A 25063-nucleotide genomic window follows, 5' to 3' on the forward strand; every position below is an offset into this window, starting at 1 on the left:
TGAGGATGTGGAGGCTTCTGTGGAAGTAGTCTTTGAACATCCTCTGTAAAATGAGCGACAAAAGAAGCCTCTCTTAGTGGGTGTCTGAAGTGCTCCCATGGATTTCGCCAATTCTTATGGGCTGAAGAGATGCTGTTTATCGAAAGGGGCATTTAATAATTTCTGCTGAACCTCTGGTGTGAAACCAGATATTTGTAACCAGTGTGCCTTCATAGAGGACAGTGGTATTAAGCCCTCTGGCAGAGGTATCAGCAGCATCAAGTGCACACCTGATGGTGAGTTGGAAGGAGTACTTTACTTACCGTAAGCATTTATTCGTAACGTGTAGTGCTGCAGATCCACATGCTATGCATATTCCTGCAATCTAGTGTTGGGCCCGTACTTTGCAAGATGTTTTTCTTTTTTCCTCGATAAATTTTTATGGTCTGCGTCATAGCTCCTCCTCCTCCTCGAGGCATTGCGCATGTTCAACAGTTCTTTTGTTAGATAATGTTTTTTTTCCCCTTGCAATATAGGAGTGAGGATATATTTTGCTAATTTAGCTTTGCTGTTGAACATGCTGTATAGGTGTGTATATGTGTCACCATCTAATACCACCGGGAAAGGCGTGAGGGTGCATGTGAATCTGCAGCACTACATGCTACGAATAGATGCCTACAGGGTAAGTAACATATTCCATTCGTAGCATGTGTTGGCTGCCGGTATACACATGCTAACATAGACTCTAAAGAAGTACTCCTCTCGCTGTGACTTTAGGCATGAGATGGTGCAGTTGTCCGAAATAATGCGCATAGAACTGTTTTCCCTACTTGAGCTTGCTGTTCTAGCTTGCACATCTAGACAATAGTGTTTAGTAAAAGTATGTGCGTTTATCCATGTTGCTGCCATGTCCAGTAATAGACTAGTCCCTAGAAAGGCCATTGATGCTCCTTTTTTCCTTGTTGAATAAGCTCTAAGTATGGCTGTAAGTCTTCTTTTGCCTTTTGCATAGCATATTTGTATACATTTGGCTATCAATCTTGCTATTCCATACTTTGAAATGGCATTGCCTCTACATGGATTTGAAAACGCTACAAATAATTGTTGTGTTTTACTGAAGGGTTTTGTTCTTTCTAGATAATACACAAGAACATGTTTAACATCTAGTGTATGAAATACTTTTTCTACTACTGTTTCTGGTTTTGGGAAGAAAACAGGCAAGTCCAAAGTTTGAATTAAGTGGAAAGTTGAGATGACCTTTGGTAGAAATGTTGGATTTGTGTGTAAATGCACTTTGTCTTGGAATACTTGGAAATATGGTTCCTCTACAATGAGTGTGTGTATTTCACTGACTTCTTAGAGAGGTGATTGCCCCTAAGAAAGCTACCTTCCATGTTAGGAACTGTATTTGACATGTGTGTAATGGCTCAAAAGTTGGGCCCATGTGTCTTGTTAACAAAATATTTAGTTTCCACGTAGGTACAGGTAGTGAACGTGGTGGAATTACTCTTTCTAATCCTTTCATAAAAGCCTTTATGACAGATACGTGGAAAAAGGATTGGTGTTTTCTGTTTTGTAGGTAAGTTGCAATAGCTGCTAAATGTAGGCGTATTGAGGAATACACTTAATTTGCTTTTTGTAGATGTGTTAGTTGTTCTAATGGTGATGATGGATTAATGTTATTTAAAGCACACGAATGAGCAAACGTTTCCATTTAGGCATAACATGCTCTTGTGGTTGGTCTTCTGGCCTCCTTTAAAATATCCATGCATTCAGGAGGTAATTTTAAGTATCCAAACTCCATGACTTCAGGAGCCAGATTGCAAGATTGAGTTGCTGAGGATTTGGGTGTCTGACTTTGACCCCACTGAGAGTAAGGAGGTTTGGATAGTTGGATAGCTTCTTTTGAGGCACTAGGGATAGCTCTGTCAATGTTATGTACCATGGTTGTCGAGCCCATGTTGGGGCTATTAGTATCATGGTTAATGAAGTCTGTTTGAGTTTCCTGACCATGTAAGGAATGAGTGAGAGAGGCGGAAAAGCGTAAGCAAAGATCCATGATCAGATCATCCATAGTGCGTTCTCCTTGAGGGTGTGTCTGGATGCGAATGTTTGGCATTTTGCGTTCCCGGCAGTGGCAAAGAGATCTATTGTTGGGGTTACCTATCATTGGAAGTATTGATGTAGTAACAAAGTGTGAATTTCCTATTCGTGATCTTGTTGCTGCGTCCTGCTTAACAAGTCTGCCAGGGAGTTCTCCTTCCCCGGGATGTACTGTGTGAGGAGGAGAATTTTGTGACTTATTGCCCATTTCCATATGTTTTGCACTCACTGTGACAGTTGTGTGGAAGGGGTTCCCTCCTTGTTTCTGAATGTAGTACATTACTATCATGCAGTGTGTTCGTAGAAGGATATTTGCCCCCGCTATGTTGCATAAGAACACTTTGAGAGCCATTTGTATGGCTAAGAGTTCTAACAAGGTTATGTTCAACGTCGGTTGTTGTGTTGACCAATGTCCCTGAACTACAATCTCCTCCATATGAGCACACCATCTCATGAGTGATGCATCTGTTGGGATTGGGTCTTTAAAGGATCTTGTTCTTGGTGTTCCACCATCATAGTGCCTGACAGACTTTGGGTGGAACCAACACTAGATCCTCGATGTTGCCCTCTGCTTGTGACCATTGTGATGCTAAGCACTCTGGTAGGGTCTCATATATAGTCCTGTATGAGGAACTATTGCTAAACAAGATGCCATCATACCTTGAAGTCTTATCACTGTTTTGACTGATTGGTGACGATGTGGCTGAAAACAACCCAGTTGGTTCTGGAGATTGAGAACTCTCTGTGGATTAGGGTATGTTGTCCCTGATATTGAATTATTATGGCTCCAAGATAAGGTTGTGTTTGGAGTGGTTGTAGATAGGATTTTGTTGCACTGATTGTAAATCCCAATTTGTGTAATAGATTGATTGTATTTTGAGTGTCTTTCAGGCATTTTGCTTTGGTGGGACTCTTGATCGGCCAATCGTCTAGATAGGAAAATACATACATGTTTTACCTTCTGAGCTTTGCCGCTACAACTGCTAAGCACTTTGTGAATACTCTCGGGCTGTTACCCCGAATGGTAGTACTTTAAATTGATAATGATGTCCACTTTCCACAAACCGGAGGCACTTGCGATGTGCTGGGTGAATTAGGATGTGAACGTATGCATCTTTCAAATCTAATGAACTCATGAATTCTCTTTCTTGATGCAATGGTATTTTATCTTAAAGTGCTACCATGTGAAAATTCTCAGATAGTATGTATTGATTTACCGGCCGCAAGTCTAGTATAGGACGTAGAGATCCATCCTTTTTTGGTATTAGAAAAGCTAGTAAGTCATAACTCACTCATACATAAATGGGCCAACAAAGCACGTCGCATCATTTTATTTCTTTTGCTGTGGCTGACCTGGATTGAAAAGTATTACAATGGCTAGTTTGATTTAAATAAGTGACATATCAAAGTATTCTATGATGAATTTGCACAATACGAAAAATATATATTAATACAATGTTAATTGAATAAAATGTAAATGAAATGATGCGACGTGCTTTGTTGGACCATTTATGCATGAGTGAGTTAAGATTTACAAGCGGCAGTGGTGAAGTGTGACATTGCGGCACTTTGGTCCCAGGCCAAACCGTCCACCATGCGGGGCTGGAGGCGGGGGGTGGATTGGTGTGGCACCCAAGAAGAACCCCTCTTCGAGGCCCGGGGCTGCCTTGAACTGTTTGGTAAAATATGGGGCAAATGGTTTAACTTACTGCCTGTATGACGGGTCCAAGTGGCTATGTAAATGGTGAATGACGGGCAGGGTCAATGGTCTGTCCACATGGGCCGTACGAGTCCAAGTCGTCTTCCTTTAATGTACTGTACCCGAATAATGTGTCTGATTGCTACCAATGTACTATTGTTGATCTTTGAAAACTTAATAAATGTGATTATCAAAAAAAAAAGATTTACAAGCTTTTGGAGACTAGTGAGGTTGCCAAGGTTTATTTTAATGAAGTTGAAAGGTCTCCATAATTACTGGGACGGCTGTATGAGGAATTTCAAGAGGGATGTTTTGCTTTGCAGCGCCTCTGGCTAAAAGAAATCTGAATGTGGTAATAGCGTCCTTGGGTAAAACTTTAGGTAGCCATTCAGCGAAGATGGTGTATGGAATGATGAAGTGTCTGTATACCAAGCAGATTGTCTCGAAGGAGACCTTTATCTTCTGTGTTTCTGTGGAGGCTGGTAATCCCATGGAGGAGGTGGTTAACCTGGAGGCTGAGGTCACTTCCTGGGAGAAGAAGGCCATTTGTGATCAGATGGCATTGATCGTGGTCTTGAGACCATCACCTTTGGGTTACGGATGGAGGTAGATTTAACAGCCTGAATGTACTGTGGTCCGCTGGTAGTCTGAAAGATAGGAGCCCAAGAGGGCTGTAAGAAGCTGGCTCTGTATATACTATACTAAAGTGAGGTATAGTATGCAGAGTCCAGTGGATCCCCAAGGTATAGCAGAGGCTAAAGTAGATAATACCTTACTCTCTTTTGTGGTAGTGTGGTTGAGCAGTCAGGCTTATCACAGGGTAGTGTTAAGTATTTGTTGTACACGCGCAGGTAAGAAATGATGTCACACACTCAAACTGAATCCAGACCAATTGATTGTATACAACGTTATTTTGTTGTTTCTAGAACCAAGGTATACTTAGTAGCAGGTAAGTTATACTTTTCATACAATGTAAGTTTTCAAAATACAGTTGGCACTGATTTTGTAAGAACTTTCAGATTACTTTGGCAGTTGAGAAAATGGTGTGTAAGCTGTTCAAAAACACTTAAAATTACTTTCAGATTACTTTGTAGTTACTTCTCTAGCTTGGCATGAAACAAACATAACAGGGCCTAAACATCACAGGACATCAGTAAGCAGGTTAACTCTGTTAAAGCCACTAAATTACTTTTGCTGCAGTACAAAACAGTTCAACACAAGATTTTTCGGAGAAAACCCACCATACAATCCTACGGAGAGAATCAAAGTGTTAGATTTACAGGTAAATAAACTGTTTTAGGAATGGAGCTTTGGGAGTAGAAACAAGAATCCCCAATGTTCAGGTTGGTACTCAAGGGGCACCACCAGCTGCACGGGGGCGTCCGGGTGCAAAGTGCAGTTTTTCAACGTTAGCCAATGGAGCTAGGGGGCACCTCGGGGAGGACTGCTCTCGGGTGGGCCACTCCGTCTTGAGTGTCTAGCTCCTGGCGTTAAGGTCAAGGCAAAGGGGGTCCCAGGTTAGCACCAAGTCCACACCACCAGCAGCACAGGGGCGGCCGGGTGCAGTGTGATAAGGAGGTGTAGGGAGCCCAATGCTTTTCTATGGAGGATGTCGTTGAGGAAAAAGACAGCAGGCTGGAGCCAGAAGACTGGACGAAGGGAACCAATGACTGGAGGATGAAATTGAAGAGTTGCTGGACACCGACACAGTCGGTCTGACACCTCAGGACTCAGGGGCTGCAGGTGGAGGGGTGCCCTTTCTGACGGGTTCCGGTCGTGGATGGGGGGGGGGGGGGCCTTCAGGAGGAGGCTAAAGCCGTAGAGGAGAAGGTCGGTTGAGGTCACCCAACACTGGATCACAGTTCAGGATTGCCAGGGGGACCTCACTGAGGGTGTTGGGCCACTCTCATTTGGGCCATGGGCGTCGGGTGCAAAGTGGTGAGGACTCGCGGATCCGGACGGATCTGGAGTCCTGGCTTGGGTTGGTGTTGGACAAAACCAGTGTCCTTGGGGAATAAGGGTTCTTGGGGAAGGCAGGGCAGGTCCCCGGGGTTCTTGGAGGCTGCTGGCTCCAGGACACGCTAGTTTCAGCTATCAGGGGTTCTGGAGCAGGAGACAGGCCTGTAGGGCTGGGGCCAAAGCAGTTGACATCATCCTCCTCTTCTGCAGACGGCTCTTTTCGGTCCTTCTTCTTGTCACACTGAATCGGAAGAGGCAAGGTTAAGGAGTCGCCCTAAATGCTAGAGTTAGGGGCGTTACATAGGTATGCAGGTCGGGAACAATGGGTCCCTTCCATGGGGTGTCTACACCCTCAAGTAAGCCACCCTACAGTAGGAGGAGAGCATAGGCTTTGACCTGATTGGAGGGGTCCTCTCATCTTCAAGATTGGGGACTGAGAGGTGGCCTTCACTTCGCCTCCCTCACCTCAGGGGTGGGTTGGCAAAAGTGGGCACACCTCCCTTCCTGGCTAGGTTTTCCTGTCGGTTCTTGCACCCAAAATGTGGGTCAGAACCGGTGGGAGCCAGTTGCTGATAGCAGCAAAAGGCTGGGGGTAGCTAACAAAGGTGGCAGGCCTTTGAAGCTCTCTCTTCGAGGACCATGCCCATCCTGGGGGAGGAGGCATGACACCTCTGCCCAGGATGTGCTTTAATTCCAGACCCAGAGAGAGGAGGCTCTCTACCCAGGGGGCCAGAAACCTGTCTGGTGGTGGCAGCTGTGGGAGCCAGTCCGGAGCCACACCAGGGTTGGTCGTTTTTCAGGGGACATCTCGTTAAGATGCCCTCTGAGTGCATTTTTCATTAACTCCCACACTGGCATCTGTATGGGTTTAATGTGCTGGGAAGTTTGATACCAAATATCCCAGATTTTAGTGAAGCCATCATGGAGCTGTGAGGTTTGTGTTGAGAAACTCCCAGTCCCTGCATTCAAAATGGCTCCACTGCACTTACAATGTTTATGAATGGCAAGGACACTGTAGCAGCATATTGCTCATGCAGCTATGCCCTCACCCGAGTATGGGGCACCCAGCCTTTAGGGCTGTAAGGCCTGCTAGAGGGGTGACTTATCCAAGCCACAGGCAGTGTAGTTAGGCACTGCACACAGGGATGTGTGCCATGTCGGCTCTTCAGTTTGGTCTGCACCAAAACATGCAGCCTGCAATGGCAAGGTGAGGGTGTTAAGGTGAAGGATCTCTGAGGGTGGCATAATACATACTGCAGCCCTCAGAGGCCCTCTCTGGTCACACAGCCCTTGGTACCAGGGGTACCTTTTACAAGGGAGTTACTTACATGTGACCCAGAGGTGTGCCAATTGTGGGTACAAAGGTACAGTTTTGGGAAAGAACGCAGGTGCTGGGGCCTGGTTAGCAGGATCCCAGCACACACTCAGTCAAGTTAGCATCTGGTATCTGGCAAAAGGGTAGGGGGGTAACCATGCAGAAAGGAGCACTTTCGTACAAGGGCCTTGTCACATCCTAGGATAATCCGAGTCTTTTCCTAGGTGGTGTTAATTCTGCTACTAAAAATGGAGAAGACACAGACACTCGAGGGCTTATTTACAAGCCCCTTGCAGCCGGTACGTCACTTTTTCTCATATTAAAAGTGATGCACCCTAAGCGCAAGAGGTTTGTAAATAAGTCCCTCAAGGTCTATCTGAGAGAAGCAGTGGATTGCTCCAACATTCAGTGTCTTAATGTTAATGGTCTTCTCAGCAACGCAGCATGTCTCAACATCAAGTGATGTGCCACTGAGGGGGTAATGTCGACTGCACTTTGACAGCAAAGATCTTTTTGATCGTGCTTCATTGTCAGCTCTATAAAGGTCCAACTTCTGACAGCTTTCATGCCTGTGCCGTACCTCTGGATGACATCAACATCAAGTGGGTATACAGTCAATAGAAGTGGCGAGAATGATGACGCCATATTTTATCTCTCCTAGATCTTTTGTCCCTGGATCTCTCGCTTCGGGAGACCTTTGAGGCAGAGGGTTTACAAGCATAAGAGGGAGAAACAGAACACAATTTTGAAAAAGGGCCTTAGCATGGAGTTAGTGGTCAAAGCTAACAGAAAATGTGTAAGTTCCTGAAAAGAAACTGTTTCCAAAAATAAGAAATGCAATATTGGGAACTGTGTCTAACTGGTTAATTAGCTGCTAAAAACAAAATTAAATGGGGTTAAATTATGAAACAAAGAGTCTTAAAAACGATTTTTTTTTTTAAATCAACACCTTCTCCGGTCAATTTCTGTTGAGAATACCCTTAAAAGTAAAAACTGGAGCAGCGCCCCGAATGAGTAGAATAGATATCATTAGTAAAGGTATGCAAAAACTGTAGTTCTGAGGAGGATTCAGTATCTATTTTAAAATGCATCCGGGGGTAGGAAAGGCCCCCAAGCTCAGACAATATGGAATTAACTATGCCTCTCCCCTCATATAGAGCTCGTGTTTGCCTACACCACTGGGCTTCCAGTTCATTGACAGTTTTTTTCTGCTTTGCCTTACCTTTCTTTACCAAGGAGAATTCCACAAACCGTCCACCTGGTGATCCTTGGTACGATTGAGGTGAAAGCTCAACGCTCTCTTGGGGTCCAATTTGTGGAGCTCTCGTCTTTTGAGGGGTGAGGCAGGGCAAAGAACGCTGAGTGGAGAATGGACTGCTCAACATGAAAGGGAGTCACACTTTTCCTGCTTGTCTACTCTCCAGGTTTATGTTAGACTATCATCTGCATGTTAGAAAACATCGATCATAAGGTGGATACTGATCTTTTGTCAATGTTCTCAAAGTTTAAAAAAGAAAAATGGCTCCCAAGCAGCTGTCTCAGATAAGTTCCCTCATTCTGCCCTCAGGAATAATAGTGTGACACCATTCTGCTAAGTTGATTGTGAGAGTTTGTAAAACAAATTGCAGTTGAGAAATGTTCCAGTGGGTCTGTTATCCATTCACCAGGTTTGGCAATGAGGCGCTAAGGCTCTTGTAGATATGCATTCTTTTTCATCAAAGATGAGGCAGGCCCATACATAATTCATACGTGCTCTACACAGATGATTTTGTGGTGATGGAATACTCTGCTGGAAACTCACAAAGAAATCTTGAGCCTCTTAAGAATTACGTACATTAACAATGTCTACTAAAACAAAGAAAACCTAAGGTGCTGACTTCTGGGACAAGTGATGTTCAGACGATGCTTCTGAATCTGGGTGCCATGTGGCTAGCCCTCTAAGCCTTTATGCCCCCATCAACGTCCTGATGGACAACTAAACCACCGTATGGTACTGGAATAAACAGGACAGTGTTAGGGTCCCATGCCATCTGTCTGGAGGCACTAAGGCTTTGGAGATGGCTAAATCCTCTTCGGATCACTCTAACAGTCAATCAGCTGGAAGAATCCCTGAATTTGACCAAAAATCACCTTGTCAATCGAGTGTTTCATGTACCTCTGACACATCTATTAGCTCTTGCCAAGTACTCTCAATGTGCAGCCTTTCACACACTGAAATTCCCTTTTTCAGGCTTTCAAGGACACAAAATACATCTTAAGTGGCACTCTGGTCTCCTTTATGCGCTTGCACTCGGACACTGATTCTACGGTCCTGAGGACAGTCATGAGGGATTCAGAAAGCGTATTCCCCCTCCCCCTCCGCCCCCCCCCCCAGGCTTGGAGAATCTGATATTATGGCATGCTGAGCCTGAGCATATGTCCTTTACTTCCTCGTCAGGAAAAACTTCTGTCCCATCAACAGGAAACGGTTTTATACCCGAACTTCCATAATCTACATCTCCATGGATAGTAATTGAGCAGAATCAATTAAGAGCTGTAGTTCTTCCATCAGAGACGGTTAATGTTATTCTGGCTGCTCATTGCCCAGCCGCCAATTTCATCTGTTGTAACTGTTTGTCTAAATTTGTTGTTTAGTTTCAGCTAACACACGTTCACCCTCTACATGCTAAACTTGTGCTTATTTTATTTATTGAAGGTAAGTCTTTGCTGTGTGCACTGTTAAGGGTTACGTGTCGCCTTTTTTTGGGCCTTTCTTCATTTGCCTATTCAGCCATCTTTCTTCCATTTACCTTATGTGATGTGTTTCTTAAAGAAGCTTCAAGTTTTTCCCCCGGCTCCGTTTATCATGCCCCAGTAGAACCTTCATGTTGTTCTTATCTTGATGTGTACAACTTTTGAACTTGTGCATAGATGCACCCTGAGACTTTTGACTCCCAAGTCTGCCTTTCTTATTATTGCCTTCACTTCTCCGTATAATATCAGTGAATATGCAGCTGTGTTCTTCCAGCCTTCATAGACCACATTTTTCTTCAACAAGTTAGTACTTCAGACTCTGGCATCCTTTCTTCCGAAAGTGGAGTCGCTCCATGAAGATATGCTTTGTCAGCTGGATCCCACAGTGCCCTCCAAATGTCAATATTAATAAGTCTAAGAAGCACCAGATGAACAATCAGCACCATTTGTTTTTGCTGGTGCAAAGGTAAGACAGCCTAGAAATGGCCCTTATCTTAGTGGGTTGTCCTCTGTATCAAAGAGCTCCGCTTTGGCCAAGACTGAGCTTCCCAAGGGTCTTTAGGCATGTTCCACCGTGGTCAAGGTTGCCACTACAGCCTTAACTAGAAGTGTTCCAGTGGTGGATATTTACCATGCTGCAAAGTAGGCATGTGTCCAAACCTTCACCAGGCATACTGTATCGACTCTCACGTTTGCAGGAAGGGCCATTATGCCCTCAGCCCTGAAGGACTTGATTCTGTAAAATCCATTCCTCAGATTCACCACCTTTATGAAGATACTGCGTCGGTATTGATTCAGAAGGTGAGGCATCTGCAGTTGGATATATCCTACAGAAGAACAAGTTACTAACTTGGGTAACATTCATTCTGGTTCAGGAATGAGTGTTACCAACATTAGTAACTACCCACAAATTACTCCTTGCCAGTCTTCATCCCCGTTCAGAAGGCAGGACTATTTTTTGGTAGGTAATAGGGTGCCAAGCATCGTTTCTCACACCGTTGAATCCTCAGTTGGCTGTTGCTCTGTGACAGAGTGTAAAGTTTCTATGGTTAAACTAACGTTGGTGTGCGGGGGAGGGGATGCAGCTGCAGCTCTGTGTTGTCATATCCAGGGGCAGGTGGAGTTGTGATGGACTTTTATCTAAATTATCTCAAGCTAACATCTGATTTGCTGTTAAAGTAAGGGTAGGCATTGACATCAAGGAGTGGACTGTCCTTGATACCTACCCTCTGTTGTAGAACAAAGGTCCTGTCCTTTTGGTCTCGGTACATTAAGAGAGGCATTTATGTTTTTCAAAGAGGAGTACACAGGGAAGGAACAGGTCATTGAGATCTCCTACCTGTGTGCTTTGCGTGCTGCTGAACATGGATCTGAAATTGTCTCTGGAATGAGCTCTCGAACGGACTCTCATGTTGGTTCTGGAAATGGAAGAGGTCTGGCTGCTGCTGTAACTGTTTCGGCTCTTTTTTCTTCTTCTCAATCTTGGTTTTTGGAGGAAGAGTCTGAACTTTTGCCTCTTCTAATTTTGTAGGATGGCAGCTTTCCTCAACAATATCATCTGTTGAATAAAACAGAAGTGTTGCTGAAAACCGCCACAAAGAGTTTTGCCACACCAGTTCAGGATGGGGGGGCCAGTACGCCAGAACATTTTCAGATGTATTTTAGATTTAAAAAGAAACGTGCACAGTTAAAATTTTTGTGAAAACCCACACTTTTACGCTTGCTATTTGTGTGCCTTAAAACGTGTTATCTTTCAAATAACAGTTTTGAAAGGTATGAGTATGCTTATATTTATATACTCTGAGTGTCTCAGAACACATATAGTCCTATCATCTTAACAAGAACCCCAATCATGTAATATTTATTCTTGGTGCGGTGTCATTCTTGAGGTTATGTATTCCTCATATAAAAAAATCATAACTTCTGTTAACCGAGACAGATGTCATACATCATAAGGCAGTGGAAATGGGAAAGTGGTATATGCTGCTTGAGGACCTCCCTAGGGGACGGAGGACAAAATGCTAGCTGTCTTGCCCCACCCCTAATACCAGGCGTCCGTAAGTAGGAAATGTCCTCAGTTACCCACATTTTAGCCCAGTTTCCAATTCCCTAGGTCTTTTTCTTTTTTATTTCACGATATAGTTTCTTTGTCTGGATGTCTATGTTTCACCGCCTGGGGTCTCATTCTGTGCCCCATGGTTATCTCCCTGCCCCAGAGTCTATCCCTAAATTTCTGTTCTTGTCCTAGTGCCTTTCTGTTTGTATCTGTGAATATCTGACACCACCCCACCAAAATTTGGGGTTCTGTCCCATTATTGGTGTCCCTTTTTCCTATCTCTATATATACTTCTCTTCCAAGTTTTGTTTCAGTGCCTACATCTATCATTTGCCTGTGTCTCCCTGCTACAGTAATTGTTTTAGAGCCTCTTGCCATGTTTCATGCACTGGTTTCTGTTGCCTTATCTTCTTTCCACAATTTGTGTTCTTCTGGCTCGATCCCCATTTTTTGGTCTCACCTAGGCAGCACTTGCGCGGTCTCTTTGAGACATGCTGTATTCAGGATATGGCATAAGACTCCTCCCACTTTCCGCCCATCTTTTTAATTGGCTCGTGTCCCTATCCTTTGTAGATGGTGGCTTTTCATTGGTCAACAGGCTTAGTAGTACCTCCTTAGTGCCTCCTTGTAACCTCCCATGAGGACAGCCCTGTTACATGTGTTGTTACTTCCTAGGTTTTAAATACAGCCTCCAGGCACTATTTTCTTAAAAGGCTTCAGGCAGGACACACGCTTGGTCCTATGCAAGGCTGGCAGTGATAACTTTACTCACTAGCACATCTCACATTTATATGAGACCTTCTATAAATTTCCCGAGTACAAGCTAATCCGCAATTCAAATTAATAATTATTTTGTCACATTTCAAAGCTACTAATTGTATATATGGACACAGGTATTTGAATGTACTCGTGGTATTGTCTTGCATGCAATGCATTATGGGTAGGGTGGATTTACCATTTCTTCTGCAGGGTGCAGTACCCCATGGGACCTCTTTTGGTCACTTATGGTACTGCACCCTACAATATGGCTAGGTAAAAAAAAAACCACTGCCATTTATAATGCAAATAGATCCAACTTTGCAGGGTGCAGTACTATATGTGGCCAAAAGAGGTCCCATGGGACTCTATTGGCGCATATGGCTAGGTAAAACAACATTGCCATTTATAATATCAATACTCCAACTTTTGGCCACATATGGTCCTGCAACATGGCTATGTAAAAAACATTGGCATTTGTAATGCCAATAACTCCAACAAATGCTAGACTGATTGCATTTCCAATGCAATAAGTCTTGCATTTGTTAAAGTTAGAACTGTTGGCGTTGAAAATGACAATGTTTTTTACTTTTGCATTTTCATACCATTGGCAATAGTGCTATGCAAATATAATAGCTGCACTGCAAATAAAAACACAAAAGTAAAAAACATTATTTTCAACACCAACAGCTCTAACTTTAAGAAATGCGAGACCTATTGCATTGCAAATGCTCGTTATAGTCTACGTACACTAACCCGTCTCCCTGCTCCAGAGTTTGTTTTATTACCCCAGCATACAACTGTCCACCCAAATGTTTATTGCCCATGTCTCCCAGTCCAGGCTCTTTACCTCCCTCACCTCCCTCTCCACTTCATTGTCTATACCCACCTCTCTTCAGGCTGTGTCTGTCTCTTTCCGTTTTAGACTGGTTGAGAGAGAGGGAAAAAAATGTAGCAAATGTTCTTATTTTAAGTGTGTTGTGGAATTCTGCATGTGGGCTGAGAGTAACTTTGTAAATATTAATGAAGACCTCTTAAATAGAAGAATTCAGGTTCATTCTGAGCCTACCATATCTTTGTGGAAAAAAAGGCCCTACGCATTTCATTTCAGTGAAAACTTAGATTTCGTGCATCCTGGGTGAAAACAGTTACAAAACGACCTTGGGAACTTTAAATCTGCAATGAGAATAGATTCTCAAAAGTGACTCTTAATCAGTTGTGAAAGCACAGTGTTGTAGTACAAGTTGCTAGAGGTTGATACACTGGAGGTGCAGCTGTGAATAAAGCTTTTATGAGCTCATGGATAGTGAGCTGGGTAAAGAGATGTTATTGTTGATCAGCAGCACATTCAAGTGAGACAACAGACAATGTGTCAAGATATTACACCTCACCAACTCTTTCCACATAGGTCATAGAGCCACACACGTCTGCAACCAAATAGCGGGTTGACTGTATTCACTCTGGACAGTATGTGCCACAATGTCACTTCAGGGACATTTGCACACTATACAAGTGCCAGAAAACAACCACATCAGCAGTGATCTGCTTATCTTTTTGAGGCATGCTCCTGCATGTGGGGGCTTCCTTGCACACATGCCACACCTCTCACCTTCACACAAGGCTTGCCAGAGTACACAATAGATAATGTACGCCTTTGGCAACAGCATTGTTTTATCTTCAAGTAAGACGAGGGTCACATTCTATTTGACCTCTGTATCTTGACAATCTTGTGGCAGGATCCTGACTTTACACATTTATTTGTCAAATTCCACGTTTGGTGCAGTGAAGGAGGAGTATTCCAAATTCTACTAGCTCCTCTATCGGATCAGTGCCAGTTCTGTGTTTACCCCGGCTTGTCAGTGCAGTGTTGGGTATATTCTACTTCGAGCTGAGTCCTGGCTGTAGTGCTACCTCAATGTTACCGGTTTGTGTTCTGGCTGAATTCTAGCTGCTGCTCTGGGTCATAATTTCTTGTGCTTGATGAAGCGGGCATCCAAAGTAATTTTGCACGCATAGCTCCTTTTAAGAAAACTGATGCCCAAGCCCTGTTGATCCTAGGTGGCTTCCATGGCGTTAGTTCCACATTCTAATCATATAGTGGAAGGTTGGCAAGTAGGTCAGATGGGGAAAAGGGGACTAAACACCACTGAGAGTTTGCACTGTCCATAATTTGTTTATCTGAAAAGTTTTATATAGCGCAAACATGACCCGTAAGGGTATCAGAGTGCTGTACAAAGAAGCAGACAAGATTGGCAGGTAAAAGCATACATAATAAACATAAGTTAACAAGCACATGCACAAAAAAGAGCAAACCAAATGTGGTACCGGTTAAGTGCCAAACAGTGCATGAGAGACCCATGTTATCGATATGAAACAAAAGTAGTCATGGTGTCTTCAGGTGGATTGTTACAACTGGTTATTCAGTAATAACCCTTTGATTGTTTCTTGAATGAGTAGGGCGAAGGGTTTGATCTGATTTTGGGAAGAAGAGTGTTAACTTACTGATCCACAATACCGGTTGGAACATTACGAAATAATAAAAGACAAGATACCGAATGAATTTCAGACGACTGTGTTTGATATGAAACCCGGAGAGGCTTTAGGATGTGGTGGGAGACATGTACTGTGAAATGCCATAAGTTCTGTAAGTTTGTTGACCTAGCAGGCTGAAGCAAATGCAACTGAGAAAGCATTTTTCCAGTTAAAACTTGGGGTGTTATGGGTTCACGTCAGAGCTTGGGAACTAGAGGAAATAAATGTATAGTAACAAATTGTGAGAAATTCTGAAATATAGATGAAAAACATGTTCGCAACAATCAAAAGAGTCCTTTTGTAAATGCAAGTTACCCAGATAGATGTAGGCACTTTAGTCAAAACTGTAATTATTAGGGGTGCTAATGTAGGGGACAGATTTACTAACTTTACACGTAACGCAGCGACCAAAGTTAGTGAAAGCCAAAGAGCAGAATAGCATCTGGTCTACTAAGATATGGTGCAGTTTTCAATGTTCCCAGCTAATTGCTAGCATGTACACCCTTGCATCATAGTGCAAAGGTGTCTGTATACTGTGTAGCATGGACTTTATACTGGAAGAGTACCCTATTAGGACAACATTATATGCTTAGGTGTTTAAAACATTTCACACATCATGTGTGCTATGCTGTTCAGCACACATCCAATGTGTGAAATGTACAGAGAAATAAAAACATTTCTCGTACTTCACAACTACATCCAGGAGGCTGTATTTTGTTACACAAAGCTCCGGTTAATAATTTTAGTAAATTTAGCTTTGCGTCAAAACACAATTGGATGCCCTGCAGTGGAAAGTACCACAGAAATAAGTTATGCTGCTTTGAATTAATAAGAAGTGGTGACGTTTTGATAAGTCGCACATGGCAAAAAATGTGCCCACAAAATGGATATACTGTTACCAAACTGAGTATGAGTAACAAGCGATGAGGAAAGGGCTTGTGTTTAAAATAATAAAAATTGCATTTTGTAGCGTTGTCAATCACAAGTGTTATGCTCTTTTCCGTAGTATTCAATTTATGACCACTGGGAAGGTGAAAATCTTGTACCAACCCAGTTAGGTTTCAGTGTATAATTTTTGGAGAAAACTACTTTGAATTGGTTTAATTCAGCAGGTATGGTATGTGGATACGATAAAAGTGTTGCTTCCTAAATTACTCATTCGCAAATGATAAAAAACGTTATTTTAATGCTCTACTTGTAGTTTACCATCTGAAGTTGTGCACACTGCGTATCGCGCCCCAAAAATACAAGGTTTGGAGACCTCCTGTTCTCTTCAAGCCAAAGCTTGTTGGTTGAGGTGAGATGACCAAACGCATCGATCTGCGATAAATGCCTCAGTATGGAAATAAGAACAAGGCCTGTCTTCCAACAATACCAAAACCACTTGAGTTAGTGTGGAGCTACCAATATTTTGGCTGAAGGGAAAAATGCCATTGAGAGTCTGCAGTTCTATACAATTAGGAATGAATCCCATAGGGACATGGAGTTCCATCACCTCCAGGGTGCGTAGAGTCAGTCTGTCAAATTCTCTGCTAAGGCAAACAAGTGTGGCGGGCGGGGGGGGGGGGGGGGGGGGGGAGGAGAGGTCATTGGCGAAGAGAATTTCCTTCCTGTTGAGTGTTCCACCCATGAGCAAACTCCAAACTAGGTGAACCTTTTAGATCTTTGCAAAACATTGTCTACCAAGAGGTCTCATTTTTAGAACTGCATGCTACGTTCAGATTTGATAGAGCAAGATGCCTCCCTACTTGCTGTTAAAAAACATGTTGGTTCTGGTTTGTGAATTTGGGGAGGGGATGGCCTGAGGTGGCAACAGTCAGGAACAACTAGCTTTCGCATACTCTGAAATCAGCATGAGCTTGATCTGTAGATTGATTTCTGATAGGGAGGCCCCAAGTGTGGGTGGAATTAGGTGGGGCTCGCAAAGCGAATCATGCAATACGTTGTTTGGACAATAGGTGCACTGAATTCTCCAGGACTACTACTGTGCGGCAGTAAGGCAGTTTATCGCTTTTGTGAGCAGGAATCAAAGATGACTTTACTACATTCACTGGCCTTGGGACGAATAGCAATGAAGGCACCAACTTGAAGAATTGAAGAGTGGGTAGATTAAATAGGCTTCCTCGCCAGCCATTTCATTTTTACTTTGTCTCTCGGTTGTACAACCGATGGAAGTGCAAAATACTCAAGGAGAAAGAAAGATAAACAATAGGAGCAGATAAGGTGCTTTGCATTCTCAAATATGGGAAGCTATGAATGTCCTGAAGAAGGTAACACAACTAAGCCGTTACCTTAGGGGGACACTTGTCAAACTGCACTTTCATAGATGTCTGCTACTTGCTGGAAACTTAAGGAACCTCATGTCACATGTGAGAGTGACAGCCATAGATGTAAAAATGGAAATTCTGAAGATCTACAGTGCACAATGAATCTCCTGGCTGTAAGGTAGGCCTTGGTGGTAAATTTCGTTCCGCTCGCAGAATTTGCGATATTTTGACATTTTCACGTTCTGCAGAGAGCGCGAAAATGTCAAAACTGTTGCAATCTCCTGCGAAACAGAAGTATTTTTTTTGTTCGCGCTGCGCCATGAGATGTTGGATTGTTGGTAGCCGGTCGCGCTATCCCGCGAGAGTTTGCGATCACAAACACGTCATTCGACCCAGAACAGGAAATAAGCATCGCGAGCAAGATGGCTGCGCCCATTAGCGACCGCATGGGCAAGTTGGAGATACATTTCCCCGCGAGCACGCAAAAACACATCGCAAATGGGCGGGAAAAGCAATCTCCGCATCTTCGCATGCTCACGAAGATTTTGAGCAATTTCACGATAATTTGCGAAAGTCAATTTCGCAAATTCCACCCACCCCTACTGTAAGGTCACCCGAACTTACCTTTTGTGGTTAGCTTTGAAAACCTCATAGATTTTCAAAGGACCTTACTGTAAACAAAACAACGGAGTTAACAGCCAGCAGATACCTTTTCTTTCTTCATTGGAGATTTGGAAGTTGACCCCTGCCCCCTCCTTAGTCAAAGGTTATGCATATGAAATAAGCATAAGGAATGCCGGAGTACCAATCACCGATATTCTAGCCCGTAGAATCAGAATAACCTGGAATACTAGGAAGACATGTTTGCAAGCTAAGTACAAACAATCTGATCCATTAGAAAGAAGTTTGGTGCCAATGGGTGCAGTCATTAAAAGTGGATGGCACCAGACCAGGACAGAAATGGTACCACGGTATAGATTCTAAACATAGGCTACCTACAAGAAGCCTATCCCAGACCTCTTCTTCTAAGTTATCAAACCTGCACCACATTGCTGTACTGATGAAGTTTACATTATGCTTCTAAGAACTTCACTCCAGGACTGATAAAAGTGTTTGCCTGCATTGCTAAGCGGAGACTATAAGCAGTGAAAATAATATATATTTGTGTTTTTTAAAATGCCTTTTTTGCAGCATACTCTGGGTTAGGTCTCGGGTGAGGACAACCCCTTACAGGAGACACTTTGGATGATCCTCCATCCCACACAGGGTGGATGAGATGAGTTGGGCCCCAAGGAGGCGGCTTGGGTAACCACCAAGTCCCTTTTGGCTAGATGGGCCTACCCTGGCACCAGGAACTTGGGTGCAGTACCTCTGTTCAGGATAAGATTCAGTATCCAGTACCTCAGATAGGATCAATCTACCTACTTGATGCCTGTGCTTGGACAAAAGCCAAGGGTCAGTATGTACTAGGCCTCAGGGCCTGGTGAAATGGTTTGCCGCTGTGCATGAAAGAAAGGTTGAAGATTGCGGTACCATTGGACAACTTCTGTTGAGACAAGCCTGTGGAGAAGCAACGCAGCATGCATGGTTCACATTTTTGTCAATTGATGCCCTTCGGTTTGCAAGCTGCCAAGTGAGCTAATCTGCTGTGAAGAATGGAGCGATTCCGATGAAGTGGAAATTGTTTGAGGTAAGATCATGAGTTAGACTTGAGACATAGTGCCACATAACCATGGCTACTTGTTTACAAATAATACCGAGTCAATGTTAAAGGGTATTTATCTGATCAACAGGCAAGTTCCGAACATAGAGAAATGCAGCACAGTAGGTGTGACATAAGCATTCGGATTCCTAGTTTCCAAGCTTTCTATACAAACATAAAAAGGCTATTATTAACTACAGAATGATCATAATCTACATAAAAAGGCTATTATTAACTACAGAATGATCATAATTTACATAAAAAGGCTATTATTAACTACGGAATGATCATAATCTTCCTGGTGGAGTCCTTCTGGACTGCATATCTGCTACAATGTCCTTGCAGAGAAGATTCAGGACGCTGCAGATGGGTTGCATTTAAAAGTTCAGGAATATTTTCCTCTTAGGATCATCTCAGTGGCAGTTTCTGGAGAACTACATTCTCCCACAAAGGCAGTGTAAGTGCACCCAGATAGGATGTGGTGCAACAGCAGTTCCTTCAGGGAAGGATTAATCCGATTCCAGATCATTGACTAATGCCCAGAGCTTAAAATAAATATGATGAATGTCCTTTTGCCCCTCGATGAGATAATTTCAAAGCACGGAGTTGAAAGAGTAGAAGTAGTCTTGAGAATAGAGTGGTCCTCCACAAAACGCTAGTCTCTCATTGGGAGTAGTTGGTGGGTGTCAAATGGGAGCAGTAGATACAAGGCAGTTAGTGCGTGTGGCTACAGAAATCTTGTTATACAACTACAGATCGAGAAGGATGTGTGAATATCTCTGGTAGACTGAACACTGCCTCATCTTTGGCGTGACCTCTCATGCACCCTCTCTTTAAATATACATTTACCCGAGGCCCTATAGTTGCGGATGAAGGGCCTCGGCTCAGGAAGCACTCAAACCTATCATAAAGGCTTGACTCTTGCGTAGTCTAATAGGTGGGGGTGACCACGGCTTTTAGTGTTCCAGTTGACCGCTCCAGTGAACCACATTTGTTTTCAGCTTGCAGAAGACCTCGTTTAAGACATAAAGAGAGAAATCCAAACCATTGCACGCAAAAATTTCATGGAGAGGTTACTTAAACACAGATTTTGAGATTCATTCTTTCTACAAGCTTATACTTGGCCAGCAGTCTCTCCCAACTAGCAAAGTAAATCAACAGAAAAAGCTAAACATGTAGTGTGTTGTGAGGAAAGGAGACAGGAGAGCCACAAATCCTATACTAGTGCTTGTAAGCGTGCTGAGAACCTAGTCGTATATTAGCCCGAGTCATCTTAACTTCAAAATACAACTTGCTGTGATAGGCTAATGGAGGGCAGCGAGACAGACTCTGACAAAGGAAGCCTTTAGAACCATTGAAATGCATGTTCCCTGTACTGGCCCTATAGAATCTAGAATTATAGGGGAGGCAGGTGGAAATCTCTGGAGTGTACTGGTTCATAAAAAAAATACCAAGAAGTTACCCATGAAACAAGTAAAACTTATTAAAAGTGACTCAAACCTTATACAGAGAATACTATAAACTTTTTCATTGCAGCTTTTAAATAGATCCAAGAAGGGAATACTTGTATTTTCTTTATTAAAGAGAAGAAGCAGTTACTTGCTAAACAAAATTCGCTCAAAATGTAGGTCTAAGTGAATGTGTGCTGATGGTCCCTGCACAAACTAGGCAAAAATAATTTCACTCACACAAAAAACTTGAAGTGAGAATACGTGGGTGGCATATTTTTATAGATTGTTGACCAACCTGCAATGGTCAAAAGATTAGTGTTTAAACTAAGGGAATTAAGAACACATTCTTTCTACAGTGACATTTTTAAACGAGGTCAATAGAATGAATCTGTACAGTTATTTTAAGATCTCAGAATAAACTTTATTTTTCTTTAAAACCTAAAAGGCTAACCTACTTTGGTGTAGAAGATGGGATATGAAGGCGACAAGGTGGAGCCAAGGCAGCTGGAAGTATCCAGATGGGGTGCTAATCAACTACCCACATTACTGATAAACAGGGAGGGCATTTCCTCACAAAACCGCCTACACTACAGTTGTGAACTCACAGGGCTTACTGATGAGAAGAGATCCATCGCTTGACACAGTGTTACTCACTCCATTAAGTGAAACTCCCAGTGTATAAAGCATTTTTCTTTTTATGTAATGGCCATTTAGTAAAATATTTCTGGGCTTTCGCGATTCTGGAGCAGCTGGCAATTTTATTGTCACCAGAGGTGTAAGCATGAGATTCCAGACTAGAAAAAGGTAAATCCTGAGAAAGGTGGCAGCACCTGAAGGGCGGTAGGTGGATGCAGGTCGTTCTTCGTGTCCACTGTTTAATCGTAGCTTGATCAGCAAGTATAACAAGGAAAAGGAGATTATCTGTCCTAACCAAAGCGTTGTGTGCTCAGTAGTTGGTGTTCATGTAGTAGGAGTGGTAAACAAGTTAGAGACGTGCAAAGCCTCATTTGGTTTTTAAACAGATTAAAAAGTGATTATATTTTCAAGCAAAGAAATAGTGAGATTACTTTTTTTGCGTTTGAAATTACATCTTAATAGCAGCCATGTGGGTCACAAGAGTCTTATGTAATTGATGTTTAAGACCAGACAGGGAGGTGTGCATTTGAGGTATACTTATTTTTCACTCTTACAACTCTGCAACAATAGAGATGAGTTGTAGCTATAGCAGCAGCCTGAGGTAAGAAGACAAGTGTGTAAAGTACTGCTGTGTCTGCACACAAGGAAAATATATATTATTTGTTTTACTGTTTATAGGAAATGGTTTAATATTTTGTCTTTAGAAGCCAGATGGGCAAAAGAAAACGAGCAATATTTGACGTATTTAATGAACAGGAATCAAGATGAGTGGACAGTTGTTATATTTTCTGCACTAATGATGCAAAAGACTCCTCAGCAACAGTTTTACCATTTTATTGTGTACAAGCTTGCCCTCTGCGATGCTCTGAAACGAGGTTACCAATATATCCTGTGAGTGGAGGAGGATGTGGATACAAATGTTGATAGACATACAAACAGAAAAGCAGCAACAAATGAAAAGAAGCGAAACGTATACAACACTCACTGCTGATAAGAGAGAGTGCAAAATTGAAAGAAAGAAAACAAGCATTTGCAATGCAATAGGTCTCGCATTTACGCGAGTTTAAGCAATTGGCATTGTAAATGACAATGCCTTTTATTTAAGTTTTAAAAACGAAAACAAAAATAAAAGGCATTGTTATTTGTAATGTGAATAGCTCAAACTTGCGTAAATGTGAGACCTATTGCATTGCAAATGCTTGTTTAGGATTTGTGCCCCGTGAACCAAAAAGGTTTAGTAGAAGGCCTCGGCTTACACTAGACATAAAACAAACCAAATATTTCTAGATTAAAATAAAAAGCTCAACACCCGAATGTGCGACAATCTCTCAGCGGCAAAGTTAGTGGGAGGTTCAGAATCGCCGCTGTCGCGATTTGAAATGGTGATGGATGCTTGCTGGAAATGAAGGGTCTGCACAAAAGGACAGGGGTGGGGGAGGGAGGGAATCAGGAAGCAGAGGCGGAGAATGAACAGATGGGAGGTAGAAGAGACTTGAGGGGGTCAAGAACCTGGATGAGAGGGGGGATGTGGTACAGTGGACAGAGAGAGGAGAGGCAGAGAAAAGTGTAGAGAGGGAGGGAAGAGTGTGAAAAGAAGAGACACAAGAGTGTGGACAGAGAGGGAGGAAAGAGTGTGGAAAGAAGAGGCAAGCAGGGGTAGACGACAAGAGAGGAAGGCAATTTGAGGGGAATGGAGAGTAGCATGGAGAGGAAGCCCGAGAGTGCAGCAGGAGAGAGAAGCACGGAGAGGGAGCCCGAGAGTGCAGCAGGGGAGGGAAGCACAGGGAGGGAGAAAGAGAGAAGCAAGGGAAGAGAAGCACAGAGAGGGAGCCCAAAAGTGCTGTCAGGAAGAGAGGCGCGGCGAGGGAGCCCGAGAGTGTGTGTTCTTGGGGCAGAATGTGTGTAGCTATCAATCTGCATGCATGCATGCAGTGTCAAGGATGCACTAGTGTGTGTGCATGAATGGGAAAGGTGTGACAGTGTGCGCATAAAATTTACATTAGGCTGCCTTTTCCAGTGGAACATGCGCGGGGAAGGCTATTAAGAGATTAGGGAAAGCGGCCTTCCATTTCTACTTATTTTATGAATAAAATAATATTTTTGCAGGCATCAGGAGTCTCTTTAAAGAGCTAATAGCGCTGTAGAGTGTCTGCGGAGCCAATGAATGCCCAGCAGCCCAACACTGCCACAGAAAGTGTCCTTGGAACTTGAATGGTGGTGTAAGTATTGCGAGTACCTGGAATAAAGCTGCAGTTGGGTTTAGGATAATGTGGTATTTTATTGACTTAATATTTATCCTGTTCTAAAAGGAGCAACAACGTTATGGCGGTAGGGTGACCAGGCGTCCCGGATTTTCCGGGACAGTCACTGTTTTTCACAATGGAATATACAAGGTAGGCTAATTTGGTTACTGAAATAATTAGGCTTCTTAGCAGATATGTGTGAGTGACCCTAATAACACCCAACTCAACCGTTGGGCTGAAGCGCGAGCAAAGTGCCATTGTAGTCCCTTGATTATGTCGAGGGCTGAGGTCGATAGTAAATTAAGTTAGGCTTCCTTGTTCACGCACGCGCTGTGGTACGAGTTGGGGGTGCTGTACTGAGGCATCGACTACCCCCCCTAGAAGTAACTCCAGTGTGTGTATTTGTTTATCCTCTGCAGCTGGACGCTGCTCGCCTGTTACTTAACACAGTGATAAACGAACTCTTCATATTTTTTAAAGTATACAATACGATTTGAGATTGAACTCTAATGCTGACAGTTATGAGAAGCATGCCAGAGGACGCAAACTTTTGTATTTTAAGGCCGATTGAATTGTTGTGAATATTGTGAATATTCTTTCATGTCTTCGCGTTCTCTGGTGATCGAAGGTGATGAGATGGAGAATGACAGTTTTTATGGGATGTTCAGGAAAGGGCAAACGCGTCGTTGGTTGTGCTTTGCTGGGGTCTTTATGCCAATAAAGTGCGACTTCTAAACAAGACAAGCCCGGCGGAGCATGGCGCGCGCGCTTGGCGGGGGAGCGCATTCCAGGCGGGGGAGCGGACTCTTTGAAGTAGGATGCCAAATGGATTGCATGGCGGCACGATGCACGTGATTGTGCGCGTGCTCGCCATGCAATCCGCTTTTGGGAGCACTTTTGGGAGCCCCTTTACTAGAGTCTCGATGAGCGATCGCTTACGCGATAGCCAGCGAGACCTAAAAACGGTTTAAGATCAGTAATTGGCATTTCAAGTCTTGTAAGAAACTGCAACGAAATTCACTTTTCATTCCAGAATCTAGATTGTGATCCTCCTCATGAATATGGGGCTCGAAATGCTGAAATCTTATCTGCCATAATTAATAACACTATAACCGAGCCCCAGCTCTGCTGATCAATGAATGTTCTTAAAAGTTTGATGGATAAAAATTGACTCAAGCTCATCTGGGTGGTTCGCTCACTTCTTGCTATATGGTAGTAAAATGTCTTGGTTGCACGCAAAGAGATGATCAGGGAGCCTTTCTGAATAATGCACCAGAACTGGTTTGGAAGTAATTTAAATAGAAGAGGGTAGTAGTGTTCCCAAATGGGAGAGAACCTGCACATCAATATATGAATAAGTACACAAAGAAATGTCAATATCGTGAAACAGTAAAATGGAAAATTGTTATATAGCGGGGTGCTTAGCTAGCTAGAAGCACCCACTACCCAAGAGTGCTTGTTAGGCAGATATACAGAGCAACCTGCCAATTCAAAATGAAAGACTGAAGCTAATAGAGCACATCCACAAATCATGCAAGAAGGTCCGGCTGAATAACAAGTGACGAGGACCTTGTGTTGTTCAAAATCAAATAAGCATTTTCATACATCAAGAGGTCATGTCTAACAGTCCAA

The 25063-nt window shown here is 43.1% G+C and overlaps 1 protein-coding gene across 2 annotated transcripts in view; it reads right to left on the reverse strand.

The window, feature by feature from the left end:
- KDM4B (lysine demethylase 4B) overlaps positions 1-25063 on the reverse strand; it is a 350269-nt gene that overhangs the window by 108119 nt on the left and 217087 nt on the right. For both annotated transcript variants that reach the window (XM_085637671.1, XM_085637670.1), the window contains exon 11: positions 11128-11346. In XM_085637671.1, the coding sequence (XP_085493797.1) occupies positions 11128-11346 (219 nt within the window). The remainder of the gene's footprint in view (positions 1-11127; positions 11347-25063) is intronic.

Source organism: Triturus cristatus, chromosome 12 (genome assembly GCF_964204655.1).
Source record: "Triturus cristatus chromosome 12, aTriCri1.1, whole genome shotgun sequence".
NCBI classification, from domain to species: domain Eukaryota; kingdom Metazoa; phylum Chordata; class Amphibia; order Caudata; family Salamandridae; genus Triturus; species Triturus cristatus.